At 41.4% G+C, this 19379-nt stretch overlaps 1 protein-coding gene across 1 annotated transcript in view; it reads right to left on the bottom strand.

Annotated features, from left to right (window-relative positions):
• Positions 1–1306: 1306 nt before the first annotated feature.
• nkain2 (sodium/potassium transporting ATPase interacting 2) overlaps positions 1307–19379 on the bottom strand; it is a 101279-nt gene continuing 83206 nt past the window's right edge. Inside the window, exons 5-7 of the mRNA XM_036549951.1 lie at positions 8921–8981; positions 5051–5132; positions 1307–2187 (exon numbers count right to left, since the gene is read on the bottom strand). Coding sequence (XP_036405844.1) covers positions 2178–2187; positions 5051–5132; positions 8921–8981 — 153 coding nt within the window. The 3' untranslated portion in view covers positions 1307–2177. The remainder of the gene's footprint in view (positions 2188–5050; positions 5133–8920; positions 8982–19379) is intronic.

Here is a 19379-nt window from a genome sequence, read left to right as displayed (position 1 = left end):
CCTACAGTCATTTGTTCCCAGTCTAATCTTGGAAGTGTTTACCACAGAACAGACATAGCTACCGCAGGTCTTGGGCTCAGTGCTGCTGTAAAAGACCCAGAATGCATTGCTGTTGATGGTTTCTTGGGGTCGAGGCATCAATACTTAGGCATTACACAGATCACACGGTATGTGAGATCTTCAGAGGGTTTGCTGCCACAAACAGCCAGAATAAGCACCTCTTTCATATGGTTTGGAATGTTGATAACAGCATGCTGGAGCGTTAGGCACCATCCTCCTAAACAGACCTCAGCGCCAAAGCCATTAGCACTCACAGGACAGAGAGTCTGTGCTTTCCCATACACATTTCCATGCACACCCTTACTGAGCATAGCAGTCTAGTACAGTACATCAAACGAGAGATTTATGCACAGTGGATGTATGCATTTTTAATGACCCATTTAAATTATAGATGGAAGGATTCAGTGGAGGGAGTGATTTGCTATATTATGCCTTAGACCTTGCTCAACATTGTTAATAGGATTGAGACAAATCTAATCACACACCAAACTTTCTGTGGGTCAAGATGATCATTTTAAACCTCTATGCATCGTTTAAGTCTGACTGGAGGAGAGTAGGAAGGTGACGGAAGAAATATCAAGAAAGCATTTTCACTGCACACAGGGAATGCCAGTCAGTCTGTCCCATACATTATGGCAACAATATATAATTAATGTGTTCCTAACGCTTCACTCCCGCCTGTCCTCACTGTGCCGGAAAAGCAAAGAGAATCCAAGATTTTCAGTCAAAGATGGGAATCGTATGGTTTGACGAGTCGCAGGGTTGCTATGGAAGCACAGAAGCTTTTGAGTGGATTCAGGGGGGTTCTGTGCTGTCCTCTACATGAAGCACAACATCTCTGTCACAGCACAAACTCTACCACATAAGCCCTGCCCCTTGTTACACCCAAACATCCCATGAATTTACCAAGGAATACCTCCTCCTCGGTACGATGAGATGAACAAAGGGCCTACTTACACAACATAATAAATTATTAAGTAGAAAAGAGTAAACACTGTTACACATTAAAAACAGCTTTCAGTTTAAAGAAGTTACATTTCTGTTTGTCGTTTGACGAAACCCTCAGTGCTGTCGTACATAAGCATTGAGTAACAGTTACTGCAGTCAGAAACCCAGCCTCTTTCAACTTTTAGGATATTTCCATAACTAAAAATAATGCTTTCAGTAGTTAAATAGGCCACAGGTTTTGAAACCACATGCAAACAAATAAACATTGCTGTGTCCCATATTGAGTCTGAGTGGGCACTGGAAACAACTTTATGAAAGAAATGCCAACTTAAGTTAAGAAATATTCTGTTTGAATGACCTGAACTTCAGAAAAAAAAAACAAGCAACAAAAGTATTTCTCTGTGGGAAATATCCGCTGTTTTCACCAGATCATTTTCTGTCATTGTTCTTGGCACTTCCAGGACAAATACAACCTCAGGAAATAAAAAAGCAACTCTGCTCCCTATTTCATGTGATCAACCTCTTGCCTGTGCTGGCCTTAGGTTAGAATGTACTCTGTTGCAGATATAGAGGAAGGGAATACATAAGCACACACTGTAAGTCATGGCTTCAAGTGTTAATACTTTTGAGTGAAGCAGGGAGCTGGGGCTACTGTCATATTCTGACTAAGGTTGTATTGATGAGTAAATGAACATTCCCTTAGTGAAGAGGATTTCTAATCATGTTAATCAGCACAAACTGACACACAGTCACTGCGCCGACTGCTGTCAGTACATGGCACAATTCCAACGGTTCCTTTTTTGTCCAGAATCTCAATCCCTTTGGGAGAAGTCGATCAGGATCGATATCATTCGCAGCCTTAACATCCTAGTCACTCTGCTGTCAGAGAGCAAAAAACCGGTGTGGAGATCCAGAGAGCGTGAAGAGGATGTCACCACAGGGGGGCGCTACTGCATCTGCTGACAGCCCTCCCCGAGCCCAGCCTGAGCAGAGACAAAGGAAAGGCCAACGCGTTTGTTTCAGTCTTTGAGGTTTAACCGTCACATCTCCTGGTGTTTTCTTCTTTTCAGACAGTTTGTAAGACACTGTATAATTTTAAGACATTTAAGAAAGAAGAAAAAAAAAGCAAAAGTTGTCTATCGGTCTTGCTTATAAGGCAGTTGTCCTGGTCACTTCGACCTAGAAAATAAAAAGGCGGGAAAAACATGTTAATGCCATGTTTTGAAAACCATTAGGCATATGCTGCCATGTGTGTCAGTGTAGTGATTGATCACAGAAACAATTTCCACCAGTTTCAGAACACCAGCTACTCTGTATGGATACAGAACTACAGAATAGACCATCCAGCCTTGAGGCTGGCTATCACCACACAATAGGTTAACTATAGGGTGATTAAGGAGGCATGTAAGGCCCAATAGTACCAAAAAACAAAAGTGTGCACTCAATTATGTGATGACATCAGCACTCTAGAGTTACGAGATGATATCTGCACTCTAGAGTTACTAAGATGACATCAGGACTCTACATTTACGAGATGGCATTGGTATTGTATAGTTATGAGATGGTATCAGATCGCAAGCATTATGTGATGGTATTAGCATGCTAGAGTTACAAGATGACATCATGACACTAGAGGTATGAGATGATCAACACACTAGAGTTATAAGATGATATCAGCAAGCTAGAGTTATATGATGATATCAGCATGCTCGAGTTAGTAGATGATGTCAGCATGCTGGAGTTATGAGGTGATATCAGCATGGTAGAGTTACGAGGTGATAAGGATTTTCTCCCTGGAGGAAGGCCATGAATGGCCAGGCTGTGCTTTAAGAACACAGAGGACTCTGTGTCAAGCCTGGTGACTGGCACAGTTTGGACCCATTCTACGCATTGCTCCAACACAGAACAGCAGAACCTGTTGCATCCATATCTCCTACAGTTTTTCTTAATTGGAACTGGTACTATGCACACAATGATTAAAAGCTGAAGCTCATGTATCAACAACTTGGACTATTTCCACAAAACTCCATGCGTAATTTTCTTGTACACACTCATTATGCAGTGCCAGTTCTGGATTTAGCAAAACACTTCACACATCGCACAATTTTGATAAAGCACTGGAATGTGTTCACATGGAAAACATACTTTTTAAACATTTTAAACATTTCAAATACCATTGCCAGTTAAACCCATTCATATCTCACTTATACAAACTCAGATTTCTTAACTTTGCAATTGTCCGTCAGAGCTTTAGCATGAATGTTAGAGGCTGCCGGTAAACTCTCCTGTGTTGGATAACAATGGAACAGCATGGAGCAGAGAGAGGGAGCGAGAGTGAGAGTCAGAGCAAGACACTGAAATATTTCTGAAGAAATTCACGCAACAACTTTTTAATCCTGTAATAAAGACCGGGGGTGAGCATGAGGGAAGCTAGGCAGCGGGTGCAGTCCAATTTGAGCTCTTTTTCTGTTTCATCTATCATTTGAGCAATTAGAAATGAGGACAGGGAAGTAACCATTATTCAGTGCTCCTCTCTGCTCGCTAACAAGTGCTCCTCTCTGCTCTCAGAGAGAAATGTGCTGTATCATACAGTGTGCAATACAGTACTCAAAAGTGATTACAGTAAACCACTTAAATTAAGTGTAACTATATTCTACATAATGCTTGAAAACAATACTATTAGACTCAGTGGCATTCAAACTGGAATGAGAGATGATAAAATGTTCCGTAACAAACACAATACTAGCTTGTCAACCGGCGATCACACTCTAAGGAAGAACAGATTATGAATGCAGCAAATGCTGATGAAATGACCTGTGGCCTGACAGGAATCAGAGACAAGATGCAGACAAATTAAAAAATAAAATAAAATGTATTTGGATAAAATAAATATTTGCTTGGTAAATAAACATTGATTTTTGTGTTCATTTTGTTTTTTCAGAAGTCTTTTATTTCTAAGTTAGTGACAGATCATCCATAAAGCAGTATGATCAGGCTGAAACCAGCGTGAAACTGCTGTTCAGTAAGAACCATTCATACAATGACATATATGTACTTATTTGTGTATCAATATCAAATTTGAATCTGAAAGGAGTTAACTTCGGTACAATGTTTCCTTTTGAAAGAGATTTGACAAGTTTTGCAAATGCACAAGAATGTTTTGTGTTAATAGTTTTCAAAATATCAAATATTGCATGAAGAAATGCGTGTAAACATATGGGAAGAATTATAAGACTAATCATGTCTGAAATTGTTAGAGATAACCTTTAGTAAGCCGTTTACAATCAAATATAGCTTTAGTTTTTTATAAGTGCTTGATATCATGTTCTATTGCCTCAATTGGATGAAACATTCCATTAAAAGACCTCAAAACCTTGGTGACACAAATATTGCACCTTTGACATGCACTGCAAATCTTAGCCAAAAAAAAAAAAAAAACTTTCAACAGTAATGGGGCCGTGATTTAACAATACACAACTGTCAGAGTCAGAATGAGTGTGTCCTTCCACAGGCACACAGGTCATGTGATCTCCTCCCTTGCACTGCACTTACGGCATAGTCTTTGTGCTACTCCTGCACTGCGTGACAACATTCTCACAGCAGTGGATTATCCCTGGTATATTCTGCAGCCTGGGATGGCACGCAAACAAAAGGTTTCAAAACCATTTCACTCACCCATCCAATATCAATATGGCAAATCCCTTCATTCCTTTCAAGCCCCCCATAAAACACACGCTCTCACTTCCTGTCTCCTCAAATAATGACTTATAAATGTGTAAAGCTTTCAGTACACCCCGAACAAACAGCACTTCAACTGACGCCGGCCTTTATCCAAGATGAACTGACAGTGATATCGCTTTCTTGCGATTTCCCTGTGAGAGAATTCCTCAGGGTTGTGTTTCACAGTCCCTGCTTCACTGAGCTCACAGATCCCCCATAAGTCTGGTTAGAGACAGAGGCACAGGAAGGCTGGGGAGTGTGGTTTACGCGGGGTGAGAGGAATGATCTGGGCCTCAATGGAGCTAAGGGGAGGCGCACTCACATGTACATGGGCTGCAGCTGGAGATGCGACGTCTTCTGTGGCCCTTGATAACCGTAGGAATCGAACCCGCCTATAAAGTCAACTGAAAGAGAGAAAGAGATACAAAGAGCTGATGATTACAGAGGGATGGGACAAGCGGGCAAGGTTTTTTAGGTTGTGGGTGTGATTCTGCATGTGAGTGTGTGTTTGCCTTTGAATGTGCATGTTTCTATGTTTAATTGTGTGAAAGAGATTCTCTCTGCGTGTGTCTGTGTGTGCGCGTTTCGGTATTTAACCTTGTGTGAGTATTTGTGCTTGTAACTGTGTACGTGAGTGTGTGTGTGTGGGTGTTTGGGTGTGTGGTAATCCCACACAGAGGATGATCAGTTGCTTTCCTGTGGAGGGGTCTGTATTCAGTGATACAACGGGAATGGATCCAGTAAGATTAGCAGATCACAGAAAATAACAAACTCAACAGGATTACAGCCACTCTCTGCTGCTACTGCCCAGATGTGTGTATCTGGGGTTTCCACACTCCAAGCCTCTGATAAAGACCCAGTGCTGCTGTTATACACTCTTTTCCTGTAATAAATTTAAATAAATTAATTAAGTAGATTAGAGATGGAATAATCTGATGAGGTTTCTAAAGCACAAATGAAAGGATGGTTTTCTCTGATTATTACTGCAATGACAGTTTATTTTCTTTGAGGATGGAGGGTGGGGTAGAGCCTCCATTGACACCCCTCCCACCCCCCACCACCTTGCCTTTCTTTCACTGTCCTCGGGTCCTCAGATTGCTCTTATCAGTACCCTTGCAGGGTCAGTCAGAAATCTCCAGCCTTCAAAAGCTCAGTCAAACTGCAGATTGCAGATTCCTTCGAGCAGGTGCACAGTTGCGCCAGCTCTAAGACTAAGCCTCCTTCACTATTAGATTGGATTATTGAAGTTACATCACCAAAAGATCATGTCCCAATGTCTGTTCACATAGGATAACTACAGTCATCATATATGACGACTGTACCCCCTCCAGGGTATCCTTGGCCTCTGATAGGTCAGTGGATATACACTGTAAATCACATTAATAACACAGAGACAGAAATGGATGGCATGCTAATCAGAATAAGTGTGGTTACTAAACAGGTCAAAAAGCCACATACTCCACTGTTTTCAGCATATATGATTTGCATTAGTATGCATTTGTTTCATTATTAATAAAACAATGAAAAATGAGGTTCAGCCCTTCAGAAATATAGAAATAAATATGAATATGTACACAGTATGTAGCATGTCTGAGAGATGCATATGTCATATGCGCACGCTGTTTCATAGCTCCTTATATTAATGTTTAATACATGAATGTCCCAGCATGAAATACATATCCCCAAGTCAAACATAATGCAGACAATAAAACAAAACATCAGCAACAAAAGAAACAGCAAAAAAGATCTTAAAAATGTTCTCCTTTTCTGGAAATAGCAAATATCAAATGGTTCTAAAATATCCTCATGGCTAAAGGCCTGCTGGTTACTCATGTGTATCAAGTTCATTATGAAAATTTAAATTCATTGCATTGGGATAAAGAGGAATATCCCATCTGAGAGTAAGAGGCTTACGGCAGAATTCATAGCCTGAAGAATACTGTGAAACAGTCTAGGATGCCTATCACTATCTCATGTTTAATACCCACCCACACCCCTTCACTCATAACCCACAGCATATATGCTGCTTTTGTTCTGAGGCTATAAGACTTGGTTTACTATTGTCCTTGCGAGCTTTGTTGGCGTTCCGTCGCTGTGAACCATGAACTATGTTTGATTTCCTTGATAGAACAGCCTGTGTAAAATCTCAGTTCTGAACATTACACTGCAGGTTTAGGATGGTGAGTGCATTGTCACAGCAGTATGCTTTCTCATTCTCCTGGTAGAATGATCCGCCTGCTTTTCCCCCACAAAGGAGACACTAACCTAATTTCGTTCTTGACAGTAAATCATCTTTCTGGCGTCTTTCGCATTTTTTTGCAGCAACAACCTTGATTTTCTCTCTCAGGCGAAATCCTTTTTAAATAAGCCGTTTTTGTGGAGTGGACCTTTGGACTCCGTCCTAGATATTAAGTGTAATTAGGGAATGAGAGACTTGATTGGTTTGAGCTGTTCGTGAGCTTCACAGGATTGTTTCATGGGCTGTATTAATTAAGAGCTGTAATAGCTTCTATGGCTCTCAGATTAGCGTTTTTCTCAGGCCTCCGGGATCCTCCCATCAATATTGCTCCAACTCACCTGAGAAAACGTCAACCATTAAGAAAATATTAGCCTTCTGCGTTTTAGACACATTAAGTAATCGCATCCCTAATGCGTTCAAACGTGTATACTACACATCACATGTGCCCTCCTCTACTCATTGATATGATTCAGTCTGCCAGTCCTAATTATGGTTTCATTCTGGCAGGACAGGGCAGCTCTGGGTGAGATTATTCACTGGGAAATGTGTCTTGTGCTGTATTTAGCCTTAAGAATATTTTTGTTTCTTCAGTAGCTGAGGGGATAATTAGCCTGGTCATGCGTCATGGATTTCAGCGTGATGATTCCTCTCACACTCGATGCATCCCGCGATAGAGTGTTGGTGACTAAGATTCGGGGGACCAACTGCCAGCGCTCCCCTGGGAAATGGGGTTCATTCAGATTTGGGTGAAAATAGCTGGATATCAACAGCATGTACTGGGCATACATCAAGCCCTGGTTAAACAAACTCTTCCCAGCATGAAATCACACTCTTCACACCAAAAAGCAGGATTTGTGAGGAAATAGGATTTATATTCCAAGGTACCTCTATTAGTGTGGATACAGCATTTATAAAAGCCATCTGTTTTATTCAGGAGAAGGGCAAACACTGAATGAGGCACTCAGCTGAGCACAACTCTAGGGTGATGAACAGCAGTGAGAGGCTTCTCAAAAGAAAAGAAAATCGGTTACAGATATGCCACTGTACACACGCCTGTACACACACACACACACACACACACACACACACACACACACACACACAGTCCTTAACTTTGTGGTGGAATGGAAAGCATGGAAATATGAGAAACTGAGGCCTATTGACTTATCCTGCTGGTGCTGTTAACCAATGCATGCTCTCCACTTCCAGCTGTGCTTTACAGCAGTTGCCGGCTCGGAATTTACAAATAAGAGTTACAACCGTCCTTGGGCAGTAAGCTTTAATTATGAATGACAATAAAACTCTGTTCGCTTCTTTCGGAATTATTTCGCTTTCCAATCTTGTAAAAGTGGGGCCGGTACCAAGCGGAATATTCAGTGTGCTTGAAAGGGATTATATTGCCTGCATTTCGAAATTGGTGATTGAGTGGCACTGAGCTGTGCTGTCTGAACTGAACAAACGAGGCCATTTCCCTCACTTTCCTTCCAGCAGGGATCCCCAGCCTGTATTTAGTGATCAATGAAAGCACTTTCCTCAGTCCGACAACACTGAAATTCTTATGTTTGCCGCTGCAATTGGCTTCGGGAAACCTAAAGATTAGATGCAGCTAGAGAAATGTGCACGTCACTGTTTTCTTTATAAGACTGGCGTGCTGAAGTTTTCAATATGCGCTGGTTATTGATATTCATAAAGGAACTGAGGTCACTCTCTCAAAGTGCCTGATCATTAACATTAGCTGAAGCATATATCTATTGGGGTAGATTTCTACAAGGCAACTGGACGTTACTGTAAAATGTCTTTTCAGACAATTTTTTGGAGAAATTATCCCACAGGTAGCCCTCATTTTTACTCTGTAAACATATATTTAAAATGGAATGATTTTGAGACATTTAGAATCCAAAAGAACACAAAATAATAATAAACAAACACTAGAAGACATGATACTGTACTTACAGCTATCCTCTTCCTCCGAAATGAGCTTCACAACGTAACAGGCATAGATGAACCCGGCAAGCTGTAAAACAAACACACACAGTTTTTAGTGTAGGCCGGTGCCTCCTGAACTCAAACATGTACACTGATTCGTTCACTCAGTCAGGGGGTTTGTGTTTTATTCTCCCTGCACCCACTGAACCTTAGATCAACCTTCGATCAGACACACGACCAAGACGCAGGGCACAACGCCATACAGTGCCAAGCACAGCAATGGTGTTTCTGCGTGCAATCGGTACCTTACCGAGAAATCGCAGCAAAGACACCCCCCATTTATTATGTTTATTAACACGCACATGTGCGAACCCCCTCAGTCTCGGACAGCTGACGAATGGAAGGGACTGGAGAAAAGGAGACCCATCTGCCAGGAGAGGGAAAATGAGCAGATGCAAGGTCGTCGCCATGAGGAACGAACCCTCCCGCTCAGGAAACAGGTGCTGCAGCAGCACAAGTGTGCTAACTGGGAAACTGCTCCAGGAAGCGGGTCACAAACTGGGGAACTGCTCCAGGAAGCAGGTCACAAACTGGGGAACTGCTCCAGGAAGTCGTTTACAAGCTTGGATCCTCGGTGGTAAAAAACAGGAACCACATAAATGTTTATTTACAGAGGAAAGATTGTCTGCAGCTTGTCAGAACTAAACACTCTCCCACAACACAAAAAGCGAATGAGAGAGAGACTGGGAGAAAGAAAGAGAGGGAGAAAGAGATATTAATGTATATTATTGTATTGAACACTGCGATGGCACTGAGTTATAACAGTCATAGCTGTTCTCATATACATTGACATTCTTCCTCTTTCATATCTTTAGAGGCTACATTTAACAATGGGATGCATTAATATTCAAAGGTAGACACTAATACTTGAAAAAGTATGGTGTACATAAACACAAAGGGGGTGACTAAAAGCTCTGAACTAATAGAAGAGTAGGAATCTTCCTGGTCCCATTTGAGGGACATTTGAAAGCTGCAATTCCGGGCTCAGGTAAATCACCAGAGCAAATAAATATAAAAACACAAACAGCTTTTTTCTGTCCTGCAGTGCACTTGGGCTGCAATTTGAAGCCAACTGGTGATGGGAGGTCTCTGATTAAATCCAGCGATCACCAAGCCAGGGAGGTCAGTCAGAGGTCAGAGTGCTTGGTGCTGATGAGAAAATGACGCAGAAATCTTCCATGCCATTGTGGTGGACTCTGCAGCGGCAAAGCCGAATTAAGTCAGATATATTAATTAAGCATGTGATGACGTCGCTGCCCCGCCTTATGTACTGTAGCTGCCTTTTAGTCTGTTACATAAGCTTCATCTTAAATATCCACATTGGGGTCCATTTAAAGCGGCTCCTTTAAGAAAGCGCATAAATGGGAAGGAGTTTAGGATTCAAATAGTGCTGCTGAATAAATAGACAGAGTGGTAAAACTGAGGAGTAATGGATTTAAAATTCAGAGAATACCTCAAGGTCCTGCCCTCATTTACCAGGAATAATATGTCCCTCCCCCCGCCTGCCCCCCAGGAAAGGAGTGCTCAAATCCCTACTCTGCCCCTGCCCAGCCGCACAGCGGAGCAAACATGACACCCCACCTCCCCCGCCCCCAGCAGTGGAGTGGGTGTGTCCTGACGTACTTCGCTACACCGCCTCTACACCTGCACAAGGAGCACAACGCAGTCTCCAGACGTGCACAAGGAGCACAACGCAGTCTCCAGGTGCGCAAAATGCACTCGCTTAACACACTCAGGAAGGAAACTGTGCCGTGCGAAAGCTGACAGAACACACACGTCGTGCCTCTCTCTCTTCGGATTACTCGATGCTATCTCGCTTTCTATTGTGCCACAGAATGTAAACCCCGCGTGTCTGCTGTAAATACACTTTTTATGCGCTGTGATAAAGGGTCTTTATTTGCGATTCAGAGGCTGCTTCGGCACGGAATTCCATTGTGCTGAGATGATGTGCAGCATGATAGATGGTTAAAATTAGATTCTATACATCTAAATAATGAATGCAGAATTTCACAGGAGATGAGATGAATAATTTAGAACAGTCTGGGAGCACAGCACACTGATCTTAATGCAAGTATTTTAAAGGCTCAGAAGCATAAACACAAGCACTTTTATTCTCTATTGTCTGCTACAAGAATTACATCCATTTTCATGCCCCCTCAGTGCATAAGGTGGCATTGTCGATTTAGCGTTGATGATGAATGGCATGCTCTGTAAAGGCGGCTCCACTGAAAGACATCTGAATTTAGGAACATTCTGGCTGCAATCCACTCCCATTTAACATTAATTACGATTCAATGGATGTAAATTTCCATACAATCAAAGTGTAAAGGTTACTATGGATGTGGGTATCATGGTCCAGTGAAGGGAGTGTACCTGGCCATCAGCCGATGTTGTCGATCTCCCATTCGGACCATAACCACAGGTGGTGGTGGGGTTGAAGGGGGTGCCATGAACAACTGACATGAAAAGAAAGTACTAAGTGGATGGGACCAGTTTGTTAATTGCATGGGGATAGTGTGAAAATCTTCGTTTGGAACTTCAGTATACATGCAGTTTAGTTCACCAAACCTACCAACTTAGGACAAGATCCCATACTTGAAGGCCAGCTAAAATGTTACTATGGAAGTTACAAAATAATAACACAAAGGTCACATCCAGATGGTATGGGTCTAACGGGTTAGTAAAAAGTTACATAGCTGAGTCTCTGTTTGCATCCCACTGTCATCATTCCACACTGTTACACAGCAAAGTGCCTGTGAGCATCCCCCTGTGGAGAGACAGCCTGTGCCGATACATTCACTTCCTCTACCGTTGCATCATGGACCTCTGCAACCTGACATCACGCACAGGTGCAAATCGGGGCATTCTTTCACAGCAACTGGCAGGAATGAGTGTCAACCGCTATGAGACACTGCCCCAATCAAAAGCCTTTCAGGGTGGTGTGAGTGAGGGTCAGATTATTTGTGGGCATGAGTGCCAAGGAAACTATGCAGGCGGGTGTCTCAGTTTTAATAATTTATACATACATTCTTGTTCATTTTTTATGTATTAAGCACTTGCATGGCAAAAAGGGTACAACAACGATCATAAGAGATAGTCAAACTGCAGCTTTTACACTTCCACAGTAACACTGCCTCATACAGCTCACTGGCTCACAACACTGTGTATGTGCGTGTGTGTGTGTGTGTGTGTTTGTGTGTGTGTGTGTGTGTGTGTGTGTGTGTGTGTGTGTGTGTGTCCCAGAGCTGTCAGTGGTGGCTCAGTATGCCATCTGACTCAAGCGTGAGTTTCTGCACTGCATCACTAATCACAATCTCATACTGCAATTATTCCCTATGGTTAACAAATTGAACTAAAGGAACAGGACTTTCATTTCATTATTGTTATAAAGATTGTTTCAGCATCTCACTACAGGTGAAATTAATTATAGACATTTCTCAGATTGATTTAATGACAATTTTTCAACTTTGTCAAGGTGCTGTTTGCAAAGCTTTTTTTTTGACAGCGTTGTACATATTCCCTCGTTTATTGTTCTGTATTACCTGGATTGGACAAAGAGAATTCAGCTTGGTGACACTCAGCCACTATCAGGCTCCATTTATACGAAACCCTATCCAGCCTGTGCATGGTACCAGACACAATCCTTAATAATAATAATGATTGTACTGACACCCTCACAACAGTTTTCAAAGCATGATATTGTAGCTATTCATTTTCATAGGTTGACATAAAAGCACCATTTTTCTCTCCTCATACCCTCTCTCTGCCTCCCTCTTTCCCTCACACCACATTTCAGCCTGTGAGTGCTCTGTCTGTGTTTTTATGAATTAACATCATTCAGATGTCCTTGTCTGCTTCCTCATATTTGTCCCCTCTCTCTGGGTGGTGTGCACCTCTGTAATAACTGACTGCACCTAAGGTGTTTTACATGCCAACAGCTGGTCATTTGCTGTCACATCTACAGCTTTCATCTGCAAATTATCTTTTTTTTTAAAAAAACAGTCAGCCTCTGAAGGACTTTGAGCATGCTCCAGACTTACTCTGACTCTTCAAGGGCAAACGTTATAACACAGTCAATAAAACCTTTTAAATGTTGCAAGAGTGTGCATATCACCTGTAAATATCCCTGACATCTCACACAAGAATGTGTACTAGTCTGTATGTATTTATAGCATTGAGCAGGTATGCAAAGAGGCTTTCTCCATGGTTTACTACTGATAACAACAAAGAAGTTCGAAGAGAATGTTTTTTTCATCACAGAGGTGAACACGGCTGTTAGCAGGGAGTGACCCACTCATAATAAGCAGTTGCCATCACATCCACTTCCAACAAAGGCTAACACAGAGCAAACCAATTTAGCAAAACCTGTGATGTGTCCCAGAAATCCTGGAATTTTACCTGTAACTAAAGAGAGGTGCAAAGAATGTGTAACAGCTGGCACAGGTGAAAAAGGACACTCTTTACTAAGTAGCCAGCTCAGTGTCGAAGATTGTGTTTGCCGGTTCCAGATGGCGACCGTCATAAACGTTAGCTATTTTTAAACCAGGAGCTATGTACAGTAAATAAGGAGTAACAAAATCTGGAACACAGTTTTACTTGTGTGTTCCTTCATTTGATGTAATAATCGTCTCATCATTAAGCAAGACAATTTCATGGATAAAAAAAATGTAAATTAGATGCAGATTCAATCTAACCACAATGTTCTTTGCCTTGAGGAAAATTAAGTAAATGTTTCCCCTTTTCATTTGCATTACATTTATTCACTTTGCAGACGCTCTTATCCAGAGCGCTGTACAAAAAGTGCATTCAATAGGGTGAGGGATGTAGCCTCTGAAAGACAATGAAAGACACTGCCATGCTTGTAATACAGCACCGCTGTGATAATCATTGCCACAATAACAGCTGTCAGTGGGCATGCAACCATTTACTACTATCACCATTCTCAGCTACCAAGCTTCTACTGCTGCAAACTTCTATCACCATACAGTTTAGACAACTAAGCTTCTTCTGTCTCATAGGCTTATATTGTCAATAGACAATGTAATGCTTATGCTGTGCCTTGCACACAAGTTTGTACCATAGTTTAAAGAGTGGGAGGGGTCAGAGTTGTTTGAATAGTTAGGTTCTCAGCCTGAACTGAAAATGGATAGTGACCCCATTGTCCTGATTGTTGTGAGGAGTTCATTTCACCACTTGGGGGCCAGAGAAGAGAAGGGACATGATTAAGACCCTTCCGGGAGGGGATGACTAGGAAACCAGAGCCAGGGGAGTACGGTAGTCAGGCAGGAGTGTAGAATTTGAGAAAAGATTGTAAGTATATGGGCGCTGTTCTTATTACTGCTCAAGAAGTTAAACCCAGTGTTTCGAGTTTTATCCAAGCTATGATGGGTAGCCAGTGTAGTGAGATGAAGGGAGATGTGATACAGAAGTATTCTGGTTGGATGTACAGCACCAGACAAACGTTTGGACACACTTTTCTTTCTTTTTTGCTATTTTCCACATTTGTGAATATTAGTAAAGACATCAAAGCCATGAAATAACCCAAATGGAATTATACAGTGACCAAAAAAAAAAAAAAAAATCTTATAGTTTAGATTCTTCATAAGAGCCAAAAAAAAAAATATTTTTTTAAATTAAAGCCTTTTTTGGAAAGAAATTCATGCATGGGGATCAACTTCACTGTTGTCTAAGAAGTAAATTTTGAGCATTTAAGCATAAACGACCAAATATTTGACTGGTACAATAGATGCACCGCTGCATTCTGATTCAGCTGCAGAAACGTGCTGGCATTTACAGGGAAGAGAACTGCAGCAGTGCAGTCTAGACAGCATTACTAACAAAATATTATATTCATTAAGTTAAAAAATATATCATTTGCTTAATTTTTTGTTAATAATTAAGGACAAACCTAATTGCAGTTCACTGATATGGTTATCTTATGGCACTGTATTTTTGATAATTAGCTCCATTATAATCCAAAGATTATGAGAAACCAAACCAAATCACAAGCAAAAGCCTCAGAATAAAAAAAAAAGACACTTCACACTTTTTTTTTCTGAGAGCACTGCTAATGATATACACATGGAAAATGCCCCTGTGGATATTCCTCCTCAACAGGGCAAACAAAACATTCATACTTAAACTGTGTTCTTGTGGTTTTGAAGGGCCAATTTTTCACTGTAATCAAAATAAACTTCTGCGTTTCTGGTTCTCGGCCAATTCTAAAGTGAGTCCTGTTCCTGTTCTCAGCCTCAACCTGTGTTGAGCTTTTCATCTGAATTAGCTTCAGTACATTACACAGAAAGGGCCCAGTGCTTAGCCATCAGAACTGGTTTGTGTTAGTCCCACACTGGAGTCGGGCTTACTAGGAGGCTAAATAACTCTTTCACATTTCTATTCATGGCGCAGAGCCAAATTCATCAACTCATTCAGTGGATTCCCTCATCTGTTAGGCAAGATTTTACATATGCTCAAATGAAAGACAGGTTTCAGAGGAAAAATGAAAGCCACTGTTTCTCATTGTCCTTTTCAGAGCATTGCTGGTAATTAAAAAATAAATAAATAAATAAATGGGCAGAGTAATTAAAAAGGCCACCCTCTCTCTCCTTGTTGTGACTCTTTAGTTGGTACAAAGGAACGCTTTCCAACGAAATTAACCACACACAGTAGCCCACACCCAGCAGAAGAGCATGGATAAGCTGTCCAAAAAAATCATAATTCAATGAACAGTGTTATTCAGTGAAATATTGGTCACATCTGGACATCCATATACAATGCTATTCATTTTGGAGAAGCAGCCTAAACATAGGCCCATAAGCAATTGTCAACATTGAATTATTTAAGATGATGGACATTGGACAGTTGGTCAGAATATGAATACATCACAAATTAGCCAGAAACATTTTTTTGGCTGCAGGAACTACATAAAATACCTGTGGCAAGAACAGACACCAGGAACAAAACACAGAGGACTCTGTCCTGTCATATTCTTTTATCACAAACTGCATGGAATACAATTCCCTGTTATACACAGCCAGTCAACTTTCAATTTATTCCACATAAGCTAGTCTGCCAGAGAATAGCGGAGCTGCTACACACAGAGGAACTTGTGAGCTGAAATGTTTCACTTATTAATGCTTCTTCCATTTAAAAGGTAATTACCTAAACTCAAGGGGTGTATTTGAATTCAGCTAAAACTGCACACTGAACCCTTCAGCGACTGAGGAAACAGCAGAAGGTAGAGATGAAATAGAGATATCTCTGACACAGTAAATCTAAATTAAGCCTCTAGGTTAAAGCTAGATGAATAAATATTAAAGATTATCGAGTATTAACCTTTACTGCTTGAAGAAATATGGAAATATGCTTATGAAATATGGAACTTTGACAGAAACTGCAATATTAATAGGTCTACATTATGGATTAGGACAACTTACTCAAACGTTCTTGAAGGATTCTGCGTTTAGATATTTGATGAGTGAGTGAGGCATTGTTCTGATTGATCTTAAGTGAACTGAGGTGCACTCCTCTCTCTTCCATATTATTAGGAGGTGCAAAGAGGAAACAGGCAATAAATCAATGTACAATGTCAAGTGTGTTATCTTGTCAAATTGCCAGCTTCACCCATTGGTATTGATAAAAGAGAAAAAGAGGAGCTGCTGTGTTGCTCATGACTTCCATACCACAGACCCAATTATTCACCTTCCTGGGCAAATAGGCACTTAGCTATAATAGAAAATGATCTCCTCTTACTGCAATAACAGCGCTGATGCTTATCTGGATGATACTTGTATGACACCTGCTTCCGTCTTAATGAACAATCATCATGGGTGAGTTGAAGATGGGTTTAGGTTAAGGTTTGCAGCAATGATAATGCCATTTCAACACACCTCTACTTGTATACTTTACCTGCCATCAGCACGTCCACCTGTGAACTTCACCTGCCATCAGTAATGTCCACCTGTGAACTTCACCTGTCATCACCACCTCTAACTGTGAACCTCACTTGCCATCACCACCTCTAACCATGGACTTAAATTCCCATCAGCACCTCTAACTGTGCACTTCAACTCCCATCAGCATTGCTGCATTGTTAAACATCACTGAACACAACACTTGTTGGCTATCCTTCACTACTTATTCAGAAAAGGAGTCACTTTCTTCAAAGCATGTAGATGTAAACTTAGAAGAAAGACCCATGCTGAATATAGAGCTCAATTAATTTTTTTCCACACTCACAGAGATATTGAACTAAGACAGTAGGCTCTTCCTTTCTGTTCTGAGGATGTTTTACTGTGCATAACATGGATGTCATGTGTAAGTGGAATTATGTATGTGGAAAAGTGGTAGAACCATCTTACCTGCAGTGCATTGTGATTAAATCAACAGAAGATACACGGTTTACTTACACTGAGCATCTCTTTCTGTAAATCCATCAGGGTAGACGCCTATAAGACCGCATTTCAGTTTCAGCCTACAAATTCTGTATGCACGTAACCTGCTCATTAGCTAATTAGAAATCCTTAACGTTCCTTACTAAGAGAGGAAATACATGGCAGTACGACAGCCTGCATATCCACTGCTAAGGCGCTCTGTGTTAAGATCTTATTGGATCGGTAGACAGACTTTTCCTTCACTTGATAATAATTCATTACGTGGCCCTTAACTCCCGAATCCATTGTAGCAGAATTGATCGCTTGCTGTAAAAGCCCTCTCTGAGCTAAGAGCATAATTGCACTGTGTTTACTATAATGCATTCAGACATCTTACCATTGATCTAACCAAAATACAGTTTGAATACCAAGTCCATATATACTCACTTGCTAATGTACCGAAGGCCTGAAAGCATCTGAGAAGATGCCTCTTTTGTATTCAGAAGACAGAACCAATGACTAATGGCAAGGCAGTTAATATTCATCTGCCAAGATTAGTGGAGGCTGAAGTTGATTCCAGCTCTGACGACCATGTGGGGTGAATACACCCAAATCACTTTAATGTGGCTTAATGTGCTGGCTACGAGATACAGGAATAAAGACCAGAATGAAAGCTGATTGTCCAGTAAACTGAAAATAGTGAAAAACGCACCAGGAGTCTTTATGCTGGATGCATGAATAAATAAGTCATACTGAGAGACAAAGAAGAAAGAGACACAAAGAAAAAATAGTAATACAGTAATCCCTAATGTTATATGATTCATTAGTACAAGCATTATGTTTACTTTTACTAATATTCTCTTGGAAATTTTTTTTTTTCCATCATCATAAAAAGGCTCTAGTACACATGCCTATTTTGTGAATATGTAAATAGCATGTAGTAAATCTATAAGTATGCATCTATGCAGATGTAAACCACACACTGGTAGGAAAACACACATAAAATATACATCATGCTTATCACATACACAGTAAATATACTTAATAATTCATACACGTGCATATTAGTGAAATATGATGGTCCCACTTTATATCTGACACATAATACTATGATTGGTGGCTAGCTCTTATTCACAGCAGTGTTTTGTGGCCATATTTTCTGCTCCTAATAAAATCGTGTCACATTTGTGGGCAAGTCCTATTACAAGGACATGTGTGTGGTTATGAGTCAGGTCCTCCGCAGGTCCAGATCTTATAGGCTGTGCGCCACGGAGGCCAAGACAATGGCGCTGTCGTTCAGCGGCCCTGTGATTCAAAACGATGATCAGTCTGCGCTACTGCGTCAGATGAGATCTGTTCCCACGGCGAGGGGCCCCGCAGTAGCAGCTCGTGCCACACCGCGGCAGATTCATCATTGGCCCGGAACCTGAGACACCGGGAGGTGCGGTCGTAAAGCTCTTTTAATTAAAGACGCAGGCTGAATCTCTGTGTTCTCCCAAGGTCCTTTCCCCGTGTCGTTTCTGACATTTGAAAAATGGGGCCGGCTTTTCCCCCTCAACGGGCTGATCAGACACGGCGCTCAGACGCGTTAGAGATCCTGACAGTATCAGCTTCCCTGTCACTCAGCTGTGGCCCACCTCATTATTCAGCGGCATCAAACCCGCACACACACACACACACACACACACACACATACAAACACACACCGCGGAGGAGCAGAAGAGTACACTCTGAATTAAGACCTGCAGGGAGCGAGACACTGCACCAGTGTTTACAACCTCTGAATAAAATAAAAACCTGCAGTCAGTGTCTGGCATCGGGATGACGCGTTGAGAGAGTGTTTCAGCACAACAATTAGTCTTGAATTGCAATGTGTTGCAGAGATGATATCCATTTCTGCCTTTTGGGAACGACACCTAATGAGGCCAATTGATTCCCTGCCCTCTGGGTGTTGAGCACTGTCAAAACTGATACGGGCTCTTCCCGGGTTTCGGCGTGCACCACTCATGGAATGACAGCTTTAAAAACAGGGTTTTTGTACCAACACTGCAGTG

The sequence above is a fragment of the Megalops cyprinoides genome, chromosome 17, assembly GCF_013368585.1.
Source record: "Megalops cyprinoides isolate fMegCyp1 chromosome 17, fMegCyp1.pri, whole genome shotgun sequence".
NCBI classification, from domain to species: Eukaryota; Metazoa; Chordata; class Actinopteri; order Elopiformes; family Megalopidae; genus Megalops; species Megalops cyprinoides.
Note: the sequence above shows the minus strand (reverse complement) of the source record. Positions and strands in the feature narration are given on the sequence as shown.